The 20,355-nt window shown below is 36.8% G+C and overlaps 1 protein-coding gene across 1 annotated transcript in view; it reads right to left on the bottom strand.

The window, feature by feature from the left end:
* Window positions 1-20,355, bottom strand: part of MUC19 (mucin 19, oligomeric) — a 157,878-nt gene that overhangs the window by 116,959 nt on the left and 20,564 nt on the right. The window contains 10 exon segments of the mRNA XM_053556581.1: window positions 9-131; window positions 6,654-6,864; window positions 10,709-10,806; window positions 11,035-11,095; window positions 11,552-11,669; window positions 12,704-12,932; window positions 13,602-13,661; window positions 14,666-14,716; window positions 17,827-17,973; window positions 18,371-18,391. Of these exon segments, the coding sequence (XP_053412556.1) occupies window positions 9-131; window positions 6,654-6,864; window positions 10,709-10,806; window positions 11,035-11,095; window positions 11,552-11,669; window positions 12,704-12,932; window positions 13,602-13,661; window positions 14,666-14,716; window positions 17,827-17,973; window positions 18,371-18,391 (1,119 nt within the window).

Here is a 20,355-nt window from a genome sequence, read left to right on the forward strand (position 1 = left end):
GCGCTCACCTTCTGGGCAGGCACAGCCACTCACACACTCGCTGTCTTGGAATGGGGCCACGTTAGAACACGTTGCAGGGTTGGAGGGGCCACATTCTCTGTAGATGTGTTGCTCTGGGCAACTAGGTTTTTCTGGAAAAAATACAGAAATGTGCGCAGTAAATCAGAGGGGGATGAATGGGAGGAGCTTTTCTAAAGGGACTCTTTGATTTGCAAGATATGTTAGTCTTTGAAAATACTCAATATAACTAAATCATGTCACTTTCCCATATATCGTTTTAGGATACAATATGCAATTGCATTAAGGAGGAGATGTATTTTTATATAATTTAGTTTCAACTTAAGTTGAAATCTATACTCCGTTTGTATTATGAGGATTGGCCTAAGCGTAAGTGGAAGTTATTTATATGAAATTTGCATGAAGCTCGTATTTATGATTTAATAACCTTTCTGCAAAAAAAATTGTAGTTCTAATCAGTATACATTTGGTACATTTTCCAATAATTTTTGTAGAATTCATTCTTTTTTCCCCATGATTGTTACAGATTGTGATCTCTACAAATTGTACAATTAATATTTTTTTTTTTTGAGGCAGAGTCTCAATATGTCACCCTCAGTAGAGTGCCGTAGCATAACAGCTCTCAGCAACCTCAAACTCTTAGGCTTAAGCGATTCTCTTGCCTCAGCCTCCCAAATAGCTAGGACTACAGGCACCTGCCACAATGCCTGGCTATTTTTGTTGTTGTTGTGGTTCTCATTATTGTTTAGAAGACCCGGGCCGGGTTTGAACCCACCTGCCTTAGTGTATGTGGCTGGTGCCCAACCCACTGAGATACAGGTGCCACCCTGCACAATTAACATCTTTTTTTTTTTTTATTGTTAAATCATAGCTGTGTACATTAGTGCAATCAAGGGATACAATGTGCTGGTTTCATATACAATCTGAAATATTCTCATCAAACTGTTCAACGTAGCCTTCATGGCATTTTCTTAGTTATTGTAAGTAGACATTTGTATTCTGCCTTTAGTAAGTTTCACCTGTACCCATTCTAAGATGCACCGTAGGTGTGGTCCCACCCATTACACTCCCTCCACCCTAACCTCCCCCCTCCCTTCCCCTTCCTTGGCCCTTTCCTCATAGTCTTGTGCTATAGTTGGGTTAAAGCCTTCACGTGAAAGCTATAATTTAGCTTCATAGTAGGGCTGAATACATTTGATACTCTTTATTCCATTCCTGAGATACTTTGCTAAGAAGAATATGTTCCAGCTCCATCCATGTAAACATGAAAGAGGTAAAGTCTCCATCTTTCTTTAAGGCTGCATAATATTCCATGGTATACATGTACCACAATTTGCTAGTCCATTCATGGGAACAGATGTCTTTGTTATATTGTGATTTTTGGTCTTCTGGGTATAAACCTAGTAAAGGAATTACAGGATCAAATGGCAGGTCTATTTTTAGGTCTCTAAGTATTCTCCAAACATCCTTCCAGAAGGAACGTATTAGTGCGCATTCCCACCAGCACTGTAGAAGTGTGCCCTTTTCTCCACATCCACACCAACATCTCTGGTTTTGGGATTTTGTTATGTGGGCTACTCTTACTGGAATTAGGTAATATCTCAAAGTAGTTTTGATTTGCATTTCTCTGAAGATTAAGGATGATGAGCTTTTTTTCATGTGTTTGTAGATCATGCATCTGTCTTCTTTAGAGAGGTTTCCCTTCAAGTCCCTTGCCCACCCTGAGATGGGATCATGTGTTCTTTTCTTGCTAATATGTTTGAGTTCTCTGTGGATTCTGGTTATTAGACCTTTATTGGAGGTATAACCTGCAAATATTTTCTCCCATTCTGAGGGCTGTTTGCTTGCTTTACTTACTATGTTCTTGGTTGTGCAGAAGCTTTTCAGTTTGATGAATAGTTAATGGTGAAAGGTGTGGGTCCAGTTTCAATCTTCTACAGGTTGCCAGCCAGTTCACCCGGCACCATTTGTTAAATAGGGAATCTTTTCCCCCCTGAATGTTTTGAATTGGCTTGTCAAAGATCAAATAATGGTAAGTAGCTGGATTCATCTCTTGGTTCTCTATTCTGTTCCAGACATCTACTTCTCAGTTTTTGTGCCAATACCATGCTGTTTTGATCACTACCAATTTATAGTACAGTTTCAGGTTTGGTAGCGTGATTCCTCCTGCTGTGTTTTTATTGCTGAGTAATGTTTTGGCTATTCGAGGTTTTTTTCTGATTCCATATAAAATGAAGTATTATTTTTTCGATATCTTTAAAATATGATGATGGAGCTTTAATAGGAATTGCATTAAAATTGTATATTGCATTTTATAGTATAGACATTTTAACAATGGTAGTATAGACATTTTAACAATGTTGATTCTTCCCAGCCATGAGCATGGTATGTTTTTCCATTTGTTAACATCTTCAGCTATTTCTTTTCTTAAAGTTTCATAGTTCTCTTTGTAGAGATCTTTCATGTCCTTTGTTAGGTATACTCCCAAATATTTCATCTTCTTTGGCACTACTGTGAAAGGAATAGAGTCCTTGACTATTTTTTTGGCTTGGTTATTGTTGGTATATATTAAGGCTACAGATTTATGGGTGTTGATTTTGTAGCCTTAGACATTGCTGTATTCCTTGATCACTTCTAAAAGTTTTGTAGTAGAATCCTAGTCTTTTCCAGATACACGATCATGTCATCTGCGAAGAGTGAAAGTTTGAAATCTTCTGACCCTATGTGGATACCCTTGATCACCTTTTCCTCCCTAATTGCAATGTCTAAAACTTCCATTACAATGTTAAAGAGCAATGGAGACAATGGGCAACCTTGCCTGGTTCCTGATCTAAGTGGAAATGATTTCAATTTAACTCCACTCAATACGATATTGGCTGTGGGTTTGCTGTAGATGGCCTCTATTAGTTTAAGAAATGTGCCTTCTATACCAATTTTCTTAAGTGTTCTGATCATGAAGGGATGCTGGATATTATCAAAAGCTTTTTCTGCATCAATTGAAAGAATTATATGGTCCTTATTTTTAAGTTTGTTTATGTGTTGAACTACATTTATAGATTTACGTACATTGAACGAGCCATGAGACCTGGGATAAATCCCACTTGGTCGTGGTGTATAATTTTTTTGATATGTTGTTGGATTCTGTTTGTTAGGATCTTATTGAGTATTTTAGCAGCGATATTCATTAGTGATATTGGTTCATAATTTTCTTTTCTTGTTGGGTCTTTTCCTGGTTTGGGGATCAAGGTGATGTTTCCTTCGTAGAATGTGTTGTGTAATATTCCTACTTTTTCTATATTTTGGAAGAGGTTTAGTAATATAGGTACTAGTTCTTCATTAAAGGTTTGGTAGAATTCTGACATAAAGGCATTTGGTCCTGGGCTTTTCTTTTTAGGGAGATTTTGTATAGTTGATGCTATTTCAGAACTTGATATAGGCCTGTTCAACATTTCCAGTTCATTCTGGCTATGTCTTGGTAGGTGGCATACTTCCAGGTATTGGTTGATTTCTTTCAGATTTTCATATTTCTGAGAGTAGAGTTTTAAGGATTTTTTGAATTTCTGAGGGGTCTGTTGTTATTTCGTAACCATTTCTGATTGATGAAATTAGAGATTTTGGAGTATGATCCATGGGCTGATGAGAAGAATGTGTATTCAGTTTTGTTGGGATGAAATGTTCTGTAGATGTCTGTTAAGTCCAGATGTTGAACGGTTAAGTTTAAATCTAAAATTTATTTGCTTAGCTTCTTTTTGGAGGATCTATCCAGCACTACTAAAGGGGTGTTAAAATCTCCAACTACTATGGAACTGGAGGAAATCAAGTTGCTCATGTCTGTTAGAGTTTCTCTTATAAATTGAGGTGTGTTCTGGTTGGGTGCATAAATATTAATAATTGAAATCTCATCATATTGAGTATTACCTTTAACAAATATGAAGTGTCCATCGTTATCCTTCCTTATTTCAGTTGGTTTAAAGCCTATTGTGTCTGCGAATAGGATTGCAATGCCTGCTTTTTACTGCTTTCCATTTGCCTAGAGTATAGATGACCATCCCTTCACTTTGAGTCTATATTTGTCTTTTAAGGTAAGATGCGATTCTTGTATGTAGCAGATATCTGGCTTGAGTTTTTGTATCCAGTCAGCCAACCTGTGCCTCTTTAGAGGACAGTTTAAACCATTCACATTAATTGAGAATATTGATAAGCCTTTCGAGAGCCCGGTGGACATTTTTAATCCTTTTGCGACTGTGCAAGTTGGAATTTGATCAAAATTTTCTGAATGGGTTTACTTTTATGGTGTAGGATTACGCTGGTCTTTATGGAGGATAGGTCCGAAAATATCCTGGAGAGCTGGTTTAGTTGTGGCAAATTTCTTCAACATGTGAATGTCATTGAAGTATTTAATTTCTCCGTCATAAATGAAACTCAGTTTAGCTGGGTACAGGATCCTGGGTTGAAAGTTATTTTGTTTTAGGAGATTACAAAATTGATGACCATCCTCTTCTAGCTTGAAAGGTTTCAGCAGAGAGATCTGCAGTTATTCTAATATTCTTGCCCTTGTAGGTGATGGTTTTGTTTCATATGGCTGCTTTCATAATTTTCTCCTTCACATTAACTTTAGTGAAATTGATTATGATTTATCTGGGGGATGTCTTATTTGAGTTGAGTTGTGCTGAAGTTCTGAAACTGTCTGCTATCTGAATTTCAGAATCTCTTGGCATGTCTGGAAAGTTCTCCTTCATAATCTCATGGAGAAGAGACTCTGTGCCTTGTGAAGCCACTTCGTCGCTTTTGGGGATCCCTATAAGAGGAATATTAGTTTTCTTCGAATTATCCCAGAGCTGAGAGAGTGATCTGTTTTTGCCCTCCATTTCTCTTCCTCTTTGAAAGTTTGGGAGTATTCAAAAGCTTTGTCTTCAATGTCAGAAATCCTTTCTTCTGCTTGCTCCATTCTGAGGGATTCTACTGTGTTTCTCAGATCTTTGAGGGTTGCAACTTCTTGTCTCAATGTGTCAAAATCTTTGGTCATTTGGTCCTTGAATTCGTTGAATTCTTGAGGTATCTTTTGGGTTACTGCTTGGGATTCTAATTCGATCTTGTTTGCTATCCAGATTTTGAATTCGATTTCTGACATCTCAGCTATTTGTTTGTGCATGGGATATTGTGCTGTGTCTGCCCCATTGATCCTTGAGGGAGTTGATCTACTTTGATTATTCATATTGCCAGAGTTTTTCTGTTGATTTTGCCTCATGATTGTTTTTCACTGTTGCCTCTGGCCATCCTCAGAGTTGGGGAGACGTCTCTCCAAGTTTAGACCCCAGCAGGATCACTCTATTGTTGCTGGATCTTTGTAGGGAGTGACCCTGTATAGTTCCTCTGGGGCTGCCCCAGCCAGGGAGTTCTGGTTGTGGAAGCAGCTCCAGAGTGTGACACACCCGGATCCAGCAATAGGGCGGGAGGTGGTGCGCACAGTTCTGGGAGTGCCTGGCAGCCAGTGACTTTGGCACAGGGAGACCAAGGCTCTAGCAGACTCTGGCCACTAGAAGGGCTCTGCACAGAGGCAGGGAGGGCTCTGGAGGGCACGTGACTACCAGAGTCCCTGGCCAGATGTATGGGCCGGTGTGGAGGCAAGGAGGGTACAGGAGGGAGGATGCAGGGTTGCACGGCTCCCGCGGTTCCTGGTCAGGGCATGCAGAGGCCTGGTGGGTGCGGGTCACGGTTCGGGGGTCGTGGCACAGCTCTTATGGAGGTCCAGGTGGTACCAAGCCCAGGAGTTTGAGGTTGCTATGAGCTGTGACACCACAGCACTCTACCCAGGGCAACAGCCCGAGGCTCCAGTGTGCCAAAACTGGTCTCACTCTGCCCATGAGGGTTAAGGCTGTAAGGCAGTTTAGTCCGCACCTTTAGGCTGCTCAGTCAATAGGTTACTAGCTCCTGCCGGATCCTTGCTCTGTGACCCTGAGGGTGGAGCTTGCCAGGGCAGTTCTCTCACAATGGCTCCCTGCAGCCCACAGCTGAACACTATTAGCTCCGTCCGGCTCAGCAGCTCAGTCTGGAGCCCTAGACAATGCCCAAAGTTCTCTGCACTCCTGCTCAAGCTCTCCCCAAGGCAGTTCAGCTGAGTGGCAAGTCCAAAAACACCAGAACAGTTCACAGGTAAGGCCTTTCCGGTTTGCAGTCTCACTGCTGCTTGTACTTACAGCTGCCGGTGGGATTAGATCAATCGAATACACGCAACCATTTGCCAGTTTTCCACTGTTTTTGTCTTCCTCTTGGGATCCAGAAGTCCCTTTCTGACTCCCTGTATCCTCAAAGGGATGATTATAGGCAGATCCCACCAGCCAGAGATGCCTGGAGTCTTATCTCCCCAGACTCACTGTGCCCAGTTGCAGGGAAGCTGTTACTCGGCTGCCATCTTGTTCTACCTCCCACAATTAATATCTTAACACAAAGTGCTGTGACTTGAGGCAAACCTTGTCACAAAAACAAGCCTCAGTTTTATACATGTGGGAGACAAGACATCACCGTCTCTAAGATCCCTTCCAAAGCTTAGAATCTGTTGAGATTTTGTTAACACATAGTTTATAGTGCTGTATAAACTTACAGATTTGTAATCTCCAGTAAAGGTAAAAACCTACCACAAACTGCATCAGAATCACTTCGCCAGGATTCGAAGATGCCAGGACCATCTGAGGCACAGAGGCGGGACAATTCTGAATATGTGTCGCATGTAGATTTTTTGTCTCCTGTTCGGCAGTAGTCATCAATGCAGATCATTTTATAGTCATAGGATAAAGGGGCAACTTTTCCACATTTCTCAAAGTAGGTTCCAATAATTTTGCTACAATACTACAAAATAAAACACGATGTTTTAATAAAATGAGCAATAAAAAAATAATTTAAACAAGCAATAAGATGAACTTTTTTTCTTTGATACAGAGTCTCACTCCATTGCCCTGGGTAGACTGCCCATGGCGTCATAGCTCACAGCAACCTCAAACTCCTGGGCTCAAGTGATCCTCTTGCCTTAGATTCCTGAGCAGCTGGCACTACAGGCACCTGCCACAATGCTCAGCTCATTTTTCTATATTTAGTAGAGATGGGGTCTCACTCTTGCTCAGGGAGATCTCGAAATTCCTAAGCTCCGGTGATCCACCCACCTCGGTTACCCAGAGTGGTAGAATTACACACTGAGCTGGCTCAAGGTGAACTTCTTTTTTAAAGAGACAAGTGTACAAGTTTGTTTTGTTTTTGCATAATATCCTGTAGCTTTGACAAGGAGAGTTGGTGGACAAAGTCTCTTCTATTAATACTATCCAGGCATCTTTTGATCTTGAGAATTTTGCTGTAGATTGAAATAGGGATATTTGGACGTTCATTCATTCAGTGGGCATTTCCAATATATGATAGTTGATGAAGTTACTCTTGAAAGAATGCTTTTGGCCTTGTGGATTGCTATAAAATGACTTCAAAAATTGTTGTAGGTCACCTTATCCAAAATGCCCCTAAAGTTCTATGAATTTTAGAACTTAAGAAATGGAAGGGGTGAAAGGAAGAGAGGGAAGATTAATCAATGCTAAAGATTGGGATGGTAACTGAGGGAACAGCACAACAGACAGAAATCTTGTCCCTTTAACTGTCAATCTACTTATCCTTGATGAGCAAGCAGATGACCATAAAATCGAGGGACTCTGTCTTTTCCTGGTGGGAGCCATGTGTGTTTTGGTCTGGAAACAGCATAACTGTATTTGTTATATGTTGGTAAAGGAAGTAAAGATACATATTATGTAACCAAAAAAATTCAAATTTCAACATAGTTCAGCTACCATATAGATGTTTTCTATTTTAACAACTTGTTTTCAGAGAAACACAAAAGCTACTGGCAAACAAATGCATAATTTGAACCAATTGGGCTCAAGAAGGCTTATAGCATTCTCTAAATAAGGTATAAAGTTAAGTGAAATAAAACCTCCAAAGATTATTTTCTTCATCTATTATCCTTCATGCATCTTTCTTACTAGATTATAGGTTATTTTAGGGCAAGAAATATAATTTGTTGTGCTCTGGGCTTAAAACAACATCTTATACATATGTTGGTCCTTAGTATGGCTTTAACATAAATTTATGTATTCATTCAAAGAACATTTTGAGCAACCAGAAATAGGTTCTCAAATATTATACAGTTACCACAACAGATTAAATGCAGTCCTTGTTATCACATAACTCATAATTGTATAGGGAACATCTGAGAAAAACATGGGCAGTTTTTATGGATGACATCTTATTAATATATTAATAAGTGCCAGTGAGTTTCACAGTGTAAATAAGTGTGAATGTGCAGCATATGGTAACATAGGAAACAGAAGGCAATGCCAACTGCAAAGATCAAGTTGGGTTTCACAAGGAAGGTGGCAGATGATAAAACACCACAGCTTAATTTGATTCGCAAGTATATAAAAAGATAAAAATACAACATCCAGGGTCAGTAAGGCAAAAGTCTCTTCTATTAATACTATCCAGGCATCTTTTGATCTAGAGAATTCTGCTGTAGATTGAAATAGGGATATTTGGACATTCATTTAGTCACCAAATGGATGCAGTCCATCGAATTTAACATAATAGAATTACATTTGTGCAAAAACTCATAGTAAATGCTGACTGTTTTCAAGGGTTGTGGTCAAAAATTATTTGTAATGTTTTCAAAAAGAAGATAAAGGATATGGGGGATAACAATTGAGATTGGACATCTCGGGCAAAAGTAAGGGAGTGGGACAAAGTACGTGTATTTCCACACTGAGAAGAGTTGAGTCAGTTTCCATCAAGAGATTCCCGTAATGGTAGGTGAAGTGAATCAGTTTACAGAGAAACGAAAACATTAACACTATGCAAAGGAAACTAGAACAGTTACACTGATAGAAGTAAATACCATAATGTTTTAGGGAAAAACATTTTAGCATGCACAGCTAGACTAAAGCTGAAAAACAGATGTCAGAGATGTTAGAGAGAAAGCAAGTGAAGAATTTTGAGAATAACATATGAGTTCTTACTAGAGAATGATGGCTACCTAAATTGAAACCAAGGCCTACAAAGCCCCGGTGATAAAAACAGTAGGGTCATGGCATAAGTACAGGCATATAGACAGATCACTGGAGCAGAAAAGATAGCCCAGAAATAAATCTATAAATACATTGTCAACTAATTTTTGACAAGAGCACCAAGAGGTCACCATGGGGAAAGGACAGTTTCTTCCAAAAAAGGTGTGGGGAAAACTGGATTTCCACATCCAAAAGAATGAAATCAGACCTTTATCTTGTACCATACACAAAAATCAATGCCAAATGGATAAAAGACCTATATTTAAGACCAGAAAATATAGAACCAGTAACTTTGCCTTTGTCTAAGGGACATAGAGGGAAAGGTACTGTGCGTTGACCTTGGCAATGATAGTTTGGATATCACACCATAAGCTCAGGCCACAAAAGCGGAAATGCACAAGTAGAACCGATTCAAACTAAGTAGTTTCTGCATAGAAAAAGAAAAACAATCAACAAAATAAAATAGAGGCCTACAAATTGAGAAAAACTATTTATAAACTCTATATCTAATAGAGGTTTAAAAGCCAAAATTTATAAAGAACACATAAAACTCAATAGTGGACAAAGAACCCCCCAAATAGGCAAAAGACCTGAACTGACATTTCTCAAAAGAAGACATAAAAATCATTAACAGGTATGTGAAATATCATTAATCATCAGGGAAATGCAGGTCAAAATCATAATCAGCTATTACCTCAAGCTCATTTAGATGACTGTTATCAAATAATCAAAAGATAAAAAATTTTGGCAAGGGTATGAACAACAGGAAACTCATGTACACTGTTGGAGGGGATGTAAATTGGTATAGCCATTATGGAAAACAGTATGGAGGTTTCTAAAGAAATAAAAAATACAACTACCATATGACCCAACAATCCCTCTTCTGGGCATATAGCCTAAGAAAATGAAGTCACGGCCTGTAAAGATATCTGTACTCTTATGATCATTGCAGCATTATTTGCAATTGCCAAAATGCAGAAGCAACCTAACCATTTATCAATAGATGAATGGATAAAGAAAGTGTGTATACATACTAATACATATGATGGACTATTACTTAGCCCTAAATAAGAATGAGATCTTGTCATTTGCCAACGATGAGCCTAGAGGACATAATGCTGAGTGAAATAAACCAGACACAGAAGGGAAAATATTGTCTAATCTCACTTATACATAGAATTAAAAAAAAAAAGTAGAGAGAAATAGAGAACAAAACAGTGATTACTAACATGGGTTGGGTGGAAGAAATAGGGAGATACAGTCCAGCTAGTGGATAAAAAGTAGCAGATACGAAGGCTAAAGATTCTGGAGGTATAAGGTACACTGTGACAACTATAGGTAATGAAATTTACTGTATATGATATTCATGTTAAATGAGTAGATTTAGCTGCTTTTCCGCAAAAAAAAAAAAAAAATATGGGTAATTGCAAGATGCCAGATATGTTAATTTGCTTCCATTTAATAACCTTGTCACTATCTATAGATATCCCAAGAATATCATGTTGTCTACCTTGAATGTATACAATAAAATTTATTTCAAAAAGAAACCAAGAGAAATATTACTGAAATCTATACCAAATGAAATATAAATTTTATACCTGTACTCCATCTTCACAAACTTCATGGCTTTTACTGACAGCATTGGGACAATCACCAGGAATTTTACTATTGGCAAGGTGCTCATTAATATCTGACCCTTAAAAAGAAAACATTTTTTGGTTCATGTTATTCTTTATAATATGTACAATATTTTCAATTTCATATGGACTTGACAACATACATATATTTTTTGCACTTTAACAATTTCTCATTCTTTAGACAAAGGCAAATTGTTAGTAGATTTACCAAAATATGAAAAAGTATTTGAATTCCAAATTTTCTTTTGGGAAGCAATTTTCTTAGGCATAAGCCATGGAAATCTTACCTGGGGTGTTATTGAAATTGCCACAAAGACCACAAGTTGGATATTGCTTGTGAAGAGTAAGCTTTAAAAAGAAAAATTACATTCATATGTTTATAAAATATTGACAATATCTCAAAACCTAATTTACCCAAACCAAAAATATTCAGTTTTAATTAAGCTGGTTACATAGAAATGTACTAAGGGGCATTTTCTTAATGATCTGCCTCTAGAATGTGGAATAGTTCCTGATTCAACCGTTTACTAATTATATGTCTTTGGAAAGGTTACTTAACTTTTCTTAGCCTGCATTTCCTGAGGTCTGTCATTTGTAGGATAAGGTTATCATTTGCAATTTAACCGTAAGTATTTGAGTGTATTGTGACATGCATTAAATATGATAATGCTTCCTCCACATATTGTGACTAATACATAGAGATTTCTCAAGAAACCTTAGTTCTTACTTTCCTTATATTGTTTTCATAACTTAAACTAAAGGACAAAATGCACAAGAGTATAAGAATGTCATTGATTTACTTACTGAGAGTTTGTTATTTTTGTCCCACGTTAAAGACAGGATTCCTCTACGGCTATTCAGGACATTATATTCTCCATATTTTTTAATGTGAATCAATTTATTATTATATGGTATCTGTACACTGAAAAATATAAAATATAAGTACATTAAAAGGTTAGAATAGTACTATTGCAGCACGCATTTCTGGTAATTCATGTTTCTATATTTGGTATATTACAAATAATATTGTGTTATAAATGTTAATTTTTTCTTATTTCAGAAAAAGAGAAACAATGGCTTTTTGTAATATTGGAAGATCTTGTGAGGAACAATTAACAGATTCTTAGGGCTTTGCAGAAATGACCAAAGTGAAACATTGGTTCAGTGTCAGAAAAAAATGATCAAATAATTTGAAATGTTTACAGGATTACAAGGAATATTCATCTTCTTATGCTGGAAAGTTTCAAATATGCCAACCTTTCTAGATAGGAATTGCTTCTTCTAAAAACAATGGCTTAAGGCCAGTATTTGGGAGGCCGAGGTGGGTGAATTGCCTCAGCTCACAGGTTCTAGACCAGCCTGAGCCAGAGCAAGACCCTCATCTCTAAAAAATAGCCATGTGTTCTGGGGGGCGCCTGTCGTCCCAGCTACTAGGGAGGCAGAGGCAAGAGGATTACTTGAACCCAAGAGTTTGAGATTGCTGTGAGCTAAGTCACCATGGCACTCTACCAAAGGTGACCATGTGAGACTCTGTCTCAAATACTACTACTACTACTACTAATGGCCTAAAAGTTTCAATTTCTTTAGTCACTAATTTGTAAAACCTGAAATTTATATTTAGTGTTAAACACACCAGTGAAAATTGAAATAGTCTGTTATCTGTTTTATTGAATATGCATGTTGCCCAGAATCTAGATACTCAAAATAGTCAAACAACAGAAATACTCTATTTTTTTTTTTACCTTTTTATAGGAATAAATACACTATCTTACAATTCCAAACATAGCCAAGTCTTAGACATTTATTGAACTCCTGTTCAATTTGTTATAGGTATCAGTACAAATATCAAAATAGGAAAAGAGAACCATCTCTTTTTGATTTAATTTTTTCTTTTTCTCCTGCTCAGATTATATCAAGGAATTCCACAGCTTTTCCCCAAAACTCTCTAGCATTTACCTTTCTCCATTAACTAAAGTAGTATCACCAAAAATAGAGACGTCATTGTTGTCAATCAGAACTGCTATTTTTTCGATCTCGCTATCATTGTTTCGTTTGATCTCAATATTGAAATCTCCTCCAGATTCGACACAGTGACGGCAGAAAGTGTACGTGCATTGAGATTCGAAGGAAAAGATTCGGCCATTGAAAGCTTTATATGATCCTTTGTCCCAAGTAGAAGCTTCACCTACAAAATATCCAGAGAAAAGTGTTCAGAATTATTTAGAATATACTTTCTAGTTCTATTTGTTAAAGCTTTTGTATCCCAAGAGGAGAAAAATCACTGAAAGGTTGTATTTTTACAGCCACGACCTTAAATCAGTCTTTTTTTTTTTTTCTCTTACTATCACAAAAATACACTCAAGGTAACACCTGAGTACTTCTTTGGAGTATCCCCAAATTGGCTATTCTGGCTACAACTAAGCAAGAATAAAAACATCTTGTCCCACAAGAAAACAGAAATCATCTCTAACATGGGGAGGGATCTGTGGAGGGGTGTTGTGGTTTGTTTTCTTGACTGTTTTGCTTTTTCTAGAGGTAGTTTTTATAATGTCATCTGAGGGACCATTTGTATTGAATGAGTGTGCAGAATCATATTATTTGTCTATGTATATATAAACATGAATAGATCTATGCACGTATATATGTTTGTGTGTATTATGTGGGTATATACATTTATACATATATATTTTTGAAGAAAAATAGTACAAATGTGATGTCATTCAAATGTGCAATGATTAAACAGATGATGGGCAAATTAATTTAAGCTAATTTCAAATTCTGGTTACTTTGTACCCTCATTAGGTACTGGCTTGGACATAAAAATATGGGTGGATACAGAACTGTTTTTACTCACCAATAATTGCATTTGTTTCTGAATATTTTGGAGTTGCTTCTGGAATATGGGATCCTTTTTCTATTCAACACAATGCATAGATAATTTAAATTTTAAGACATTTATTTTAGATATACAAAACATTGAAACTTCTACATGAGAATTTAGAAGTTGGTATTGAGGACTATCAGTAAATTTCTTCATCCTGAATATATAACTTGACTTTGTGAGACCTGGAATTTGTCCAAGTCCCCTACATGATTATCTCTGTGGTCTATATTGTTTCTGCAAAAAGTTACCCATAGTATGTATGTTCAACATTTATCAAAAGCTTATTCACCTGGGGTCACGTACAATTACTAATAAGTGCTGCATCTTCTGCAGAATGATTATTTCATCTTCAAAAGTAAAACACTGCATGCCCCTTTGTGCCAGAAGCTAACAGTCCCGAGCATATTTTATTCAATCAGTCTACTGTCTAATACTAGTAATTCAATATCTATACACCTATATGAGGAAGATATAACTCTCCCGATCAAAGAAAAAAATTTCTATACTTTGTTTTCTGCAATTGTTTATTTCCACTGACACTTTAATGTAAACAAGTAAACTTATATGAAATATTAGAGCAAAGGGCTAAAAGAAAGCAGGACAGAACAGCAACAACAGTAACAAAAGTGGATATTTTGATGGGATTTTAAAATATTTTCCATGATGCTATTGATTGTGACTTGAAGCCACTTCTCTTTAATACAGGTTGTCTGCACTCAAACTGAGTGGAAATAGATTGAATTCCAAGTTTATATTTACAAGAGTATTTAAAAAATAATATGTCTAAAATAATAAAAGGAGAACTTACACTATGTTTTATTCAAATTCCCTTAAAATGGATTTAATCTCCATCTTCATGAAATTGTTTTAAATACCTGGTTGGTCATCTAAACTTCAGTACCCCAAAAGAAGCACTTGAAAACTCAAGATGAGAAATACAATAATATCAAGTCCTAGTAAATCAATAATCAACAGAATGTCTCAACATTGTGTGTGTGTGTCTTTTAAACACTTAAAGTCATAAATCAAATTACCTGGAATATTGAGTGGTCCAGATGTACTATATTCAGATGATCTTGTGATACCTTGTGATACAAAATGATTAGGTCAGTCTCTGTGTATAATTTTACATAGTAAAATGATTTTTAAAATATGTAATGAATAAACTGTGGATCTAAGTTCTGCGATGCTAATGCGAGCAGACTTAGACCATGGGGAGATGTATGAGAAAAAGTTATATTGTCAACCCAACAACCTGCTGGAGTGATGGAAGTAAATGTCTTGACACCAAATTAACTGGCACCAAGTTAATTTCTCCATTCGATTATTCTAAGCATATCCACAGAAAAAGAAAAAGGTTAAATAGACAGAGTCTCAGGTTTCCCACCCCAGTTTCAACCAAACTGGCTCCAATTCTGAATTGTTTTACAGCTGGACTTGGTGTTGGTGCTTCTGGATTAAATGAATTGGATGAAATTGGCCTTAGTGGTTGGTGCACATACTTGTGATACTGGAAAGGATGTTGCGAGACCTGTTTCCCATGGCTTAGCTTTCATATTTATTTACGATGATTAGAAAGTCAGAATTCTAGAATACATTGTAAAATAACAGTAAAAATTAGACCAAGTACAGTGATTTAGTCCTGTAATCCCGGAACTTTAGGAGGCTGTGGTGGAAGGATTGCTTGAGGCCAGGAGTTTAAGACTAGCCTGGACAACAAAGTGAGACCCTGTCTGTACAAAAGGAAAAAATAATTAGCCAGGTGTGGTAGCCTACACCTGTAGTCCAGCTACTCAGGAGGCACAAAATGATTAGGTTACTCTAGGTATATAATTTTACATAGTAAAATGATTTTTACTAGATTTAGACTGATTTAATTAGGCTAAATTAATTTGTTTTCTGATAAAAGGTATTAAAGATATTTTAACCGACTAGTTAATTATATTACCAACTAACTATTTTATTAATTCTGAGTTTTCTGGAATAAGTCTTAGAAGGACAATGGTTTTGCCCCCAGCAGGTGCACTGCTGCTAATTTCACTCTTATCAGCTTTACTGATTTCTAATCCTTTTGTTTGGATGTCCCCAAATCAAAATCAAAATCCACTGCTACTATGTTGGTGCTACCTGATGAATTTTTTAAAAATTGTCACCAGAGAATACTTAAACACATCTTATAATTCTTTACTTATAACACACAAAAAAACCCTGAATAGTAACATCTAGATCATGGGAACATTATTTTATTTTCACCAAAGCCTTTTTGTTCAAGACCACTGATACCAACCCAACAGGAGCCAAAATCACCAAAACTGAATTCTAATTCACTTTCCTTTTCACTGCCAACTCCAAAATCAATAGGCAAAATGCCTCCACTTACTGGAAAATTATAATAGTATTAGGAGCCACAAAGAATAAAAAACACTTGCATTTTTTACTAGTACTTTCTGATTCAAAGTTCACAAGTCGCTGTCATGAGTAACAAGGCCTGTGGATTTACCACCAACAAACTCCTTGCTGTTCTTCCTGATGCTACCAACGTCCACATCTTTTAAAGAAAATCACTCTGACTTAATATCTAAAGTTACTACACTTTCCTGATCCTTACTTCCTTCACTGGCTCTTATTTCTGAATATAAAATGCTAATTATCCACACTTTTATAAATTTATTTTTTCCTGGCATTCTTTAAAAAAAAAAAACAAACCAAATAATGAGTAAAATTTCAACATGTAGCATCATAAACATCATACAGAAACATCAGCCTCAATTTTTTTTTTGTTCCAGATGATAAAACTTAGGAATAAGGAGATTAGTGTGGAAGACTGGAAATAGAAACTAGGCCTCTTCCTCCCAGGTCTCAGGTCATTCAATAAAAACCATAAATCTATCTGCCTCTTCACTAAAGTGTATACGCTGCCAATTTCTGTTGAAGATAACATAGATCCTTTAAGAACTAAACACTCTGCTTTGCTAATTGATGTTTTTTCAAAAGGAGAAACTAAGAACAAATGAAAGTACTTGTTTCCCCAGCAGCAGAATCAGAGCCAGCTAGTCCATGTACTAAATTCACATCAAATTCATTTCAGTCAGATGGATCCCTATCAACTTCAACTTGAGTTGAAGAAGTACCACCACATTTCATGCCATCAGAGACACTGTTGGCAACACCACCTGCCGAACTGGTTTCATTTACCAGGCACAAAATACAGTCGCTACCAGAGAAAAGTTGCATTCCATCATTAAGAAATTAATCTATGCACAATTGCTTGAAGAAAGTCTACGTTACAGCTTTCCATAAGAAAAGTAAAGCTTTGAGCCATTGATGATGAAGTTTTGCTAACTTTTCATGCCAGTATTATAAAGTAAGAGCGAATATATCTGCCATAACTCCTTAGTCAGACTGAGTTTCTCAATCACAAAACAGGTGGCTGGAAAAATAGAAAATTTTGTGTCCTTCCGAAAGATGCTGCAACCCCACTCCTACATCCAAAGCAGTTTCTATTTTTTTGAGGTGTGTACAAAAATACTAAGTTTTAACATAAAATAATTTTCTTCACCGAATCTCATTTTTTCCTCACTTTTGTAGGGGCACAAACTACAGAGATTTCAGGGACCAGACAAGTACAAAGTTTGAATAGGCCTGAAGGAAGAAATGCATTGAACCAGAGCAGAAATGCCTCGTCTAAACAAATTTACTTTCTCCCCCTACAACCAAAAACAAATTCCCAGCTACAAACCATATAGAAACTCTGCTTTGTAAAACTATTCAGCCACTTGTGTAACTTAAAGAGAGCATCCTGATGTAGAAGATAAATGGTGGTTGGAAACAGAAACCTTAGTGAAAAGACTCTACACAATATTTGGCTCCAGGAGGCATTTTAAGTTACTAATTTATAAAGTGAAAAAATATAATGAAAATGAATGATCTTTATAGTAATCATAAAAAGTATAATGATAGCATGAGAAAATTAAAAATTACCAGGAAAACAATTAATTTCATGTACACATCTTTGCTAAAATTCTCCCAAGACAGAATTCATCATTCTCGTTGGCACTGGAATTAGTGCCTTTAAAGTCTTCATGACCACTACTAAGACTATGCCTTCAAATAAAATGAACATTATCAACTTATTTGAAATAAAAAAAAAGAAGGCCGTAGCTTCCTAAGCAAAGTATTTTTTCTGTAACAATACCTGCTTTTGCGTTTTCTGATGCTGAACTTCCAGTGTCCCGGCGTTCTCTTTTGTGTTCAGTCTCTTCCGTTGTACCAGAGCCAAAGCCAAAGAGTGGATTTTTTGTGTCCAAATCACCAGAGGATGAATGACCATTAAAAAAGTCACCTACATTGAATGACATGTTTTATTAAGAAAGAGCCAACACAGACTATAACTATAATATGATCTGATTATGATACCATGAAAAAATACATTTTATTTTTGTCAAGTCTCTGACGGTACTTGGATAAAACATATACTACCGATTGACTTATTCATGAATCTGTGTCTATTTCTTCATGATTCTAGACCTCAAGGGAGAGTGGAATAGAACTGTAAAGACCAAATAATTGACATATACCAGAAACTATTCTTTTCCTGCAGAATCTTCTCTCTGTTCCCTTGCCATTGCTAACTCCCAATTACCAGGGTCCCACCCACTCCATCAGAATATTCTGCTGTGGTCAGTCCACAGTGTCGTTGGCCACTGTATCTAACAGCTGATACAATTAAAATACCATACCTGATCCATTTTTGGTTATTTCTGTAAAAAAAGAAGAAATGAAAACATTTAATCATAAATGAAATGCAGCATTCATCTCCATCAACTCTCTTTAAATTTTATCTCAATGAGGCATATTCTGAGTAAGACTTAGGCAAAGGGATTCTAGTTCCAACATACACAAGTCTTGGTCTGGCCTTCCTTGAGCCATGGCCCAATTAGAGGGCAAAGAATACAGGCTGTGGATCAAGGGGACAGGCCTACCCAGAGTTGTGCCTCTCTCTTTCCCCTATTCTGGATTATATTCTATATCCCCAGGGAAGCAGTCCCAAGACTACAACTTATGCTTGCATGGGTATCTTTTCCAAAACCTTCTTCCCAACATTAGACCACCTTACAAAGACTTAACTCCTAGTCCTGAGAGATGGCCAGGGGATGACCAATTTGCTGAAGTAGATTTCCTCTCAGTATCCCTCTGAGATATTCCTGGGGTATCCCTCTCTGTGTAGGACAAGCCAGATACAGAAGGAAGGGGTGTGTAGAGACCTAGGCTAGGGCATAGCCAACCTCACTCACACAGAGTTCCCATGAATCTGAAAACTCTGCTTTGGAACCTGGACTTCCAGAATGAAGACAAGAAAACACATTTTATACAATATTTTGGTCCTTTATGTGTAACCTCTAATTATTTATACACTGCATTAATATTTTCCTTGACTTTTCCTTTGGCCTGTCCTTGGATAAAGAATTCAACATATCTAAAACAAAGTTTCCTCTTTTATTAAATGGGGACTACATAATAAATAAATATAAAACAATGTAACTTCACAGAAAGAAAGAAATTTTCGTGTCCATCCTAAAGATATTTCAACCACACCCCTACACTCAAAGCTGTTAACGCCTTTTCACAACATGGACTCAAAATTAAATTTCTATATGAAATATTGAAGTTATTTTCCTCTCCTCACTTCATTTTTTCTCATTTTTGTGGAGGTATGGACTACAGATAGTTCAGGGACAGGCAGCAGAGTAAAACTTTGAACAGGCCGGTAGGAAGACAGACATTGAACCATAATTCATCCAAACAAATGTATATTTTTTCTCCCAAGAAAACAAAATTGCAGACCATAAACCATTCAGAAACTTAAGTTGGAATTCAGCATGATTCCCAATGTAAAAAAAAAATGGTGGTTGAATACAGAAATATGAATAGAGGACCCTAAACTATTAGGGTCCAGGAATCATTTTAAATTATTAATTTACTCAATGAAATATGTCATAAAATGAACAGTAATTATAATAATGGGACAAAGAATAAAGAACCATAAAAATACAAAAGTTATCTGGAAAGAAATTAATTGAAAGCAGACTTCTTTGCCAAAATTCTCTGAGGACAGAATTTATCACTCTAATTAGTATTGGAATAAGAGCCTAAGGAATTTCTCTTACTTTTAAAGCCATGTGTGCTCATAAAACACAGATTAGGGTGGCACCTGTGGCTCAAGGAGTAGGGCATCAGCCCCATATACCGAGGTGGGGGGTTCAAACCTAAACCTGGCCCAAAACTGCAACAACAACAACAAAATAGGCATGAGCCACCAAGCCATGCCCAGAACAAAGCAAACAAAAATAAATAAAACACAGATTATTAGGTTATCTTCAACAAAAATGAAAAGCACTTGCTTTGTAGGTATGTTTTCCATAACAGTACCTGGGGTAGACTCTTTTGATTTTACACCATCAGGCTTGTGACCTGTCAACCCCTAACCCTTTTCTGAGGAACCAAATCCAAGACCAAAGAGTCTCTTGTCTGAGTCACCAGAGGATGAGCCACCAAATGAAAAGTCACTTGCAATGAAAACAAAAAATTTTCATGGAAAACAGCATGCTTGACACAGACTATACAGGTGGCCTGATATGAACAATGGAAAGCCACATTTTTGTTTTCTGTAAGTCTCATTATTCTGGGAGCACTTGAAACCACATCCACCACTGATTGACTTAAG

This window comes from Nycticebus coucang, chromosome 12 (assembly GCF_027406575.1).
Source record: "Nycticebus coucang isolate mNycCou1 chromosome 12, mNycCou1.pri, whole genome shotgun sequence".
NCBI lineage: Eukaryota > Metazoa > Chordata > Mammalia > Primates > Lorisidae > Nycticebus > Nycticebus coucang.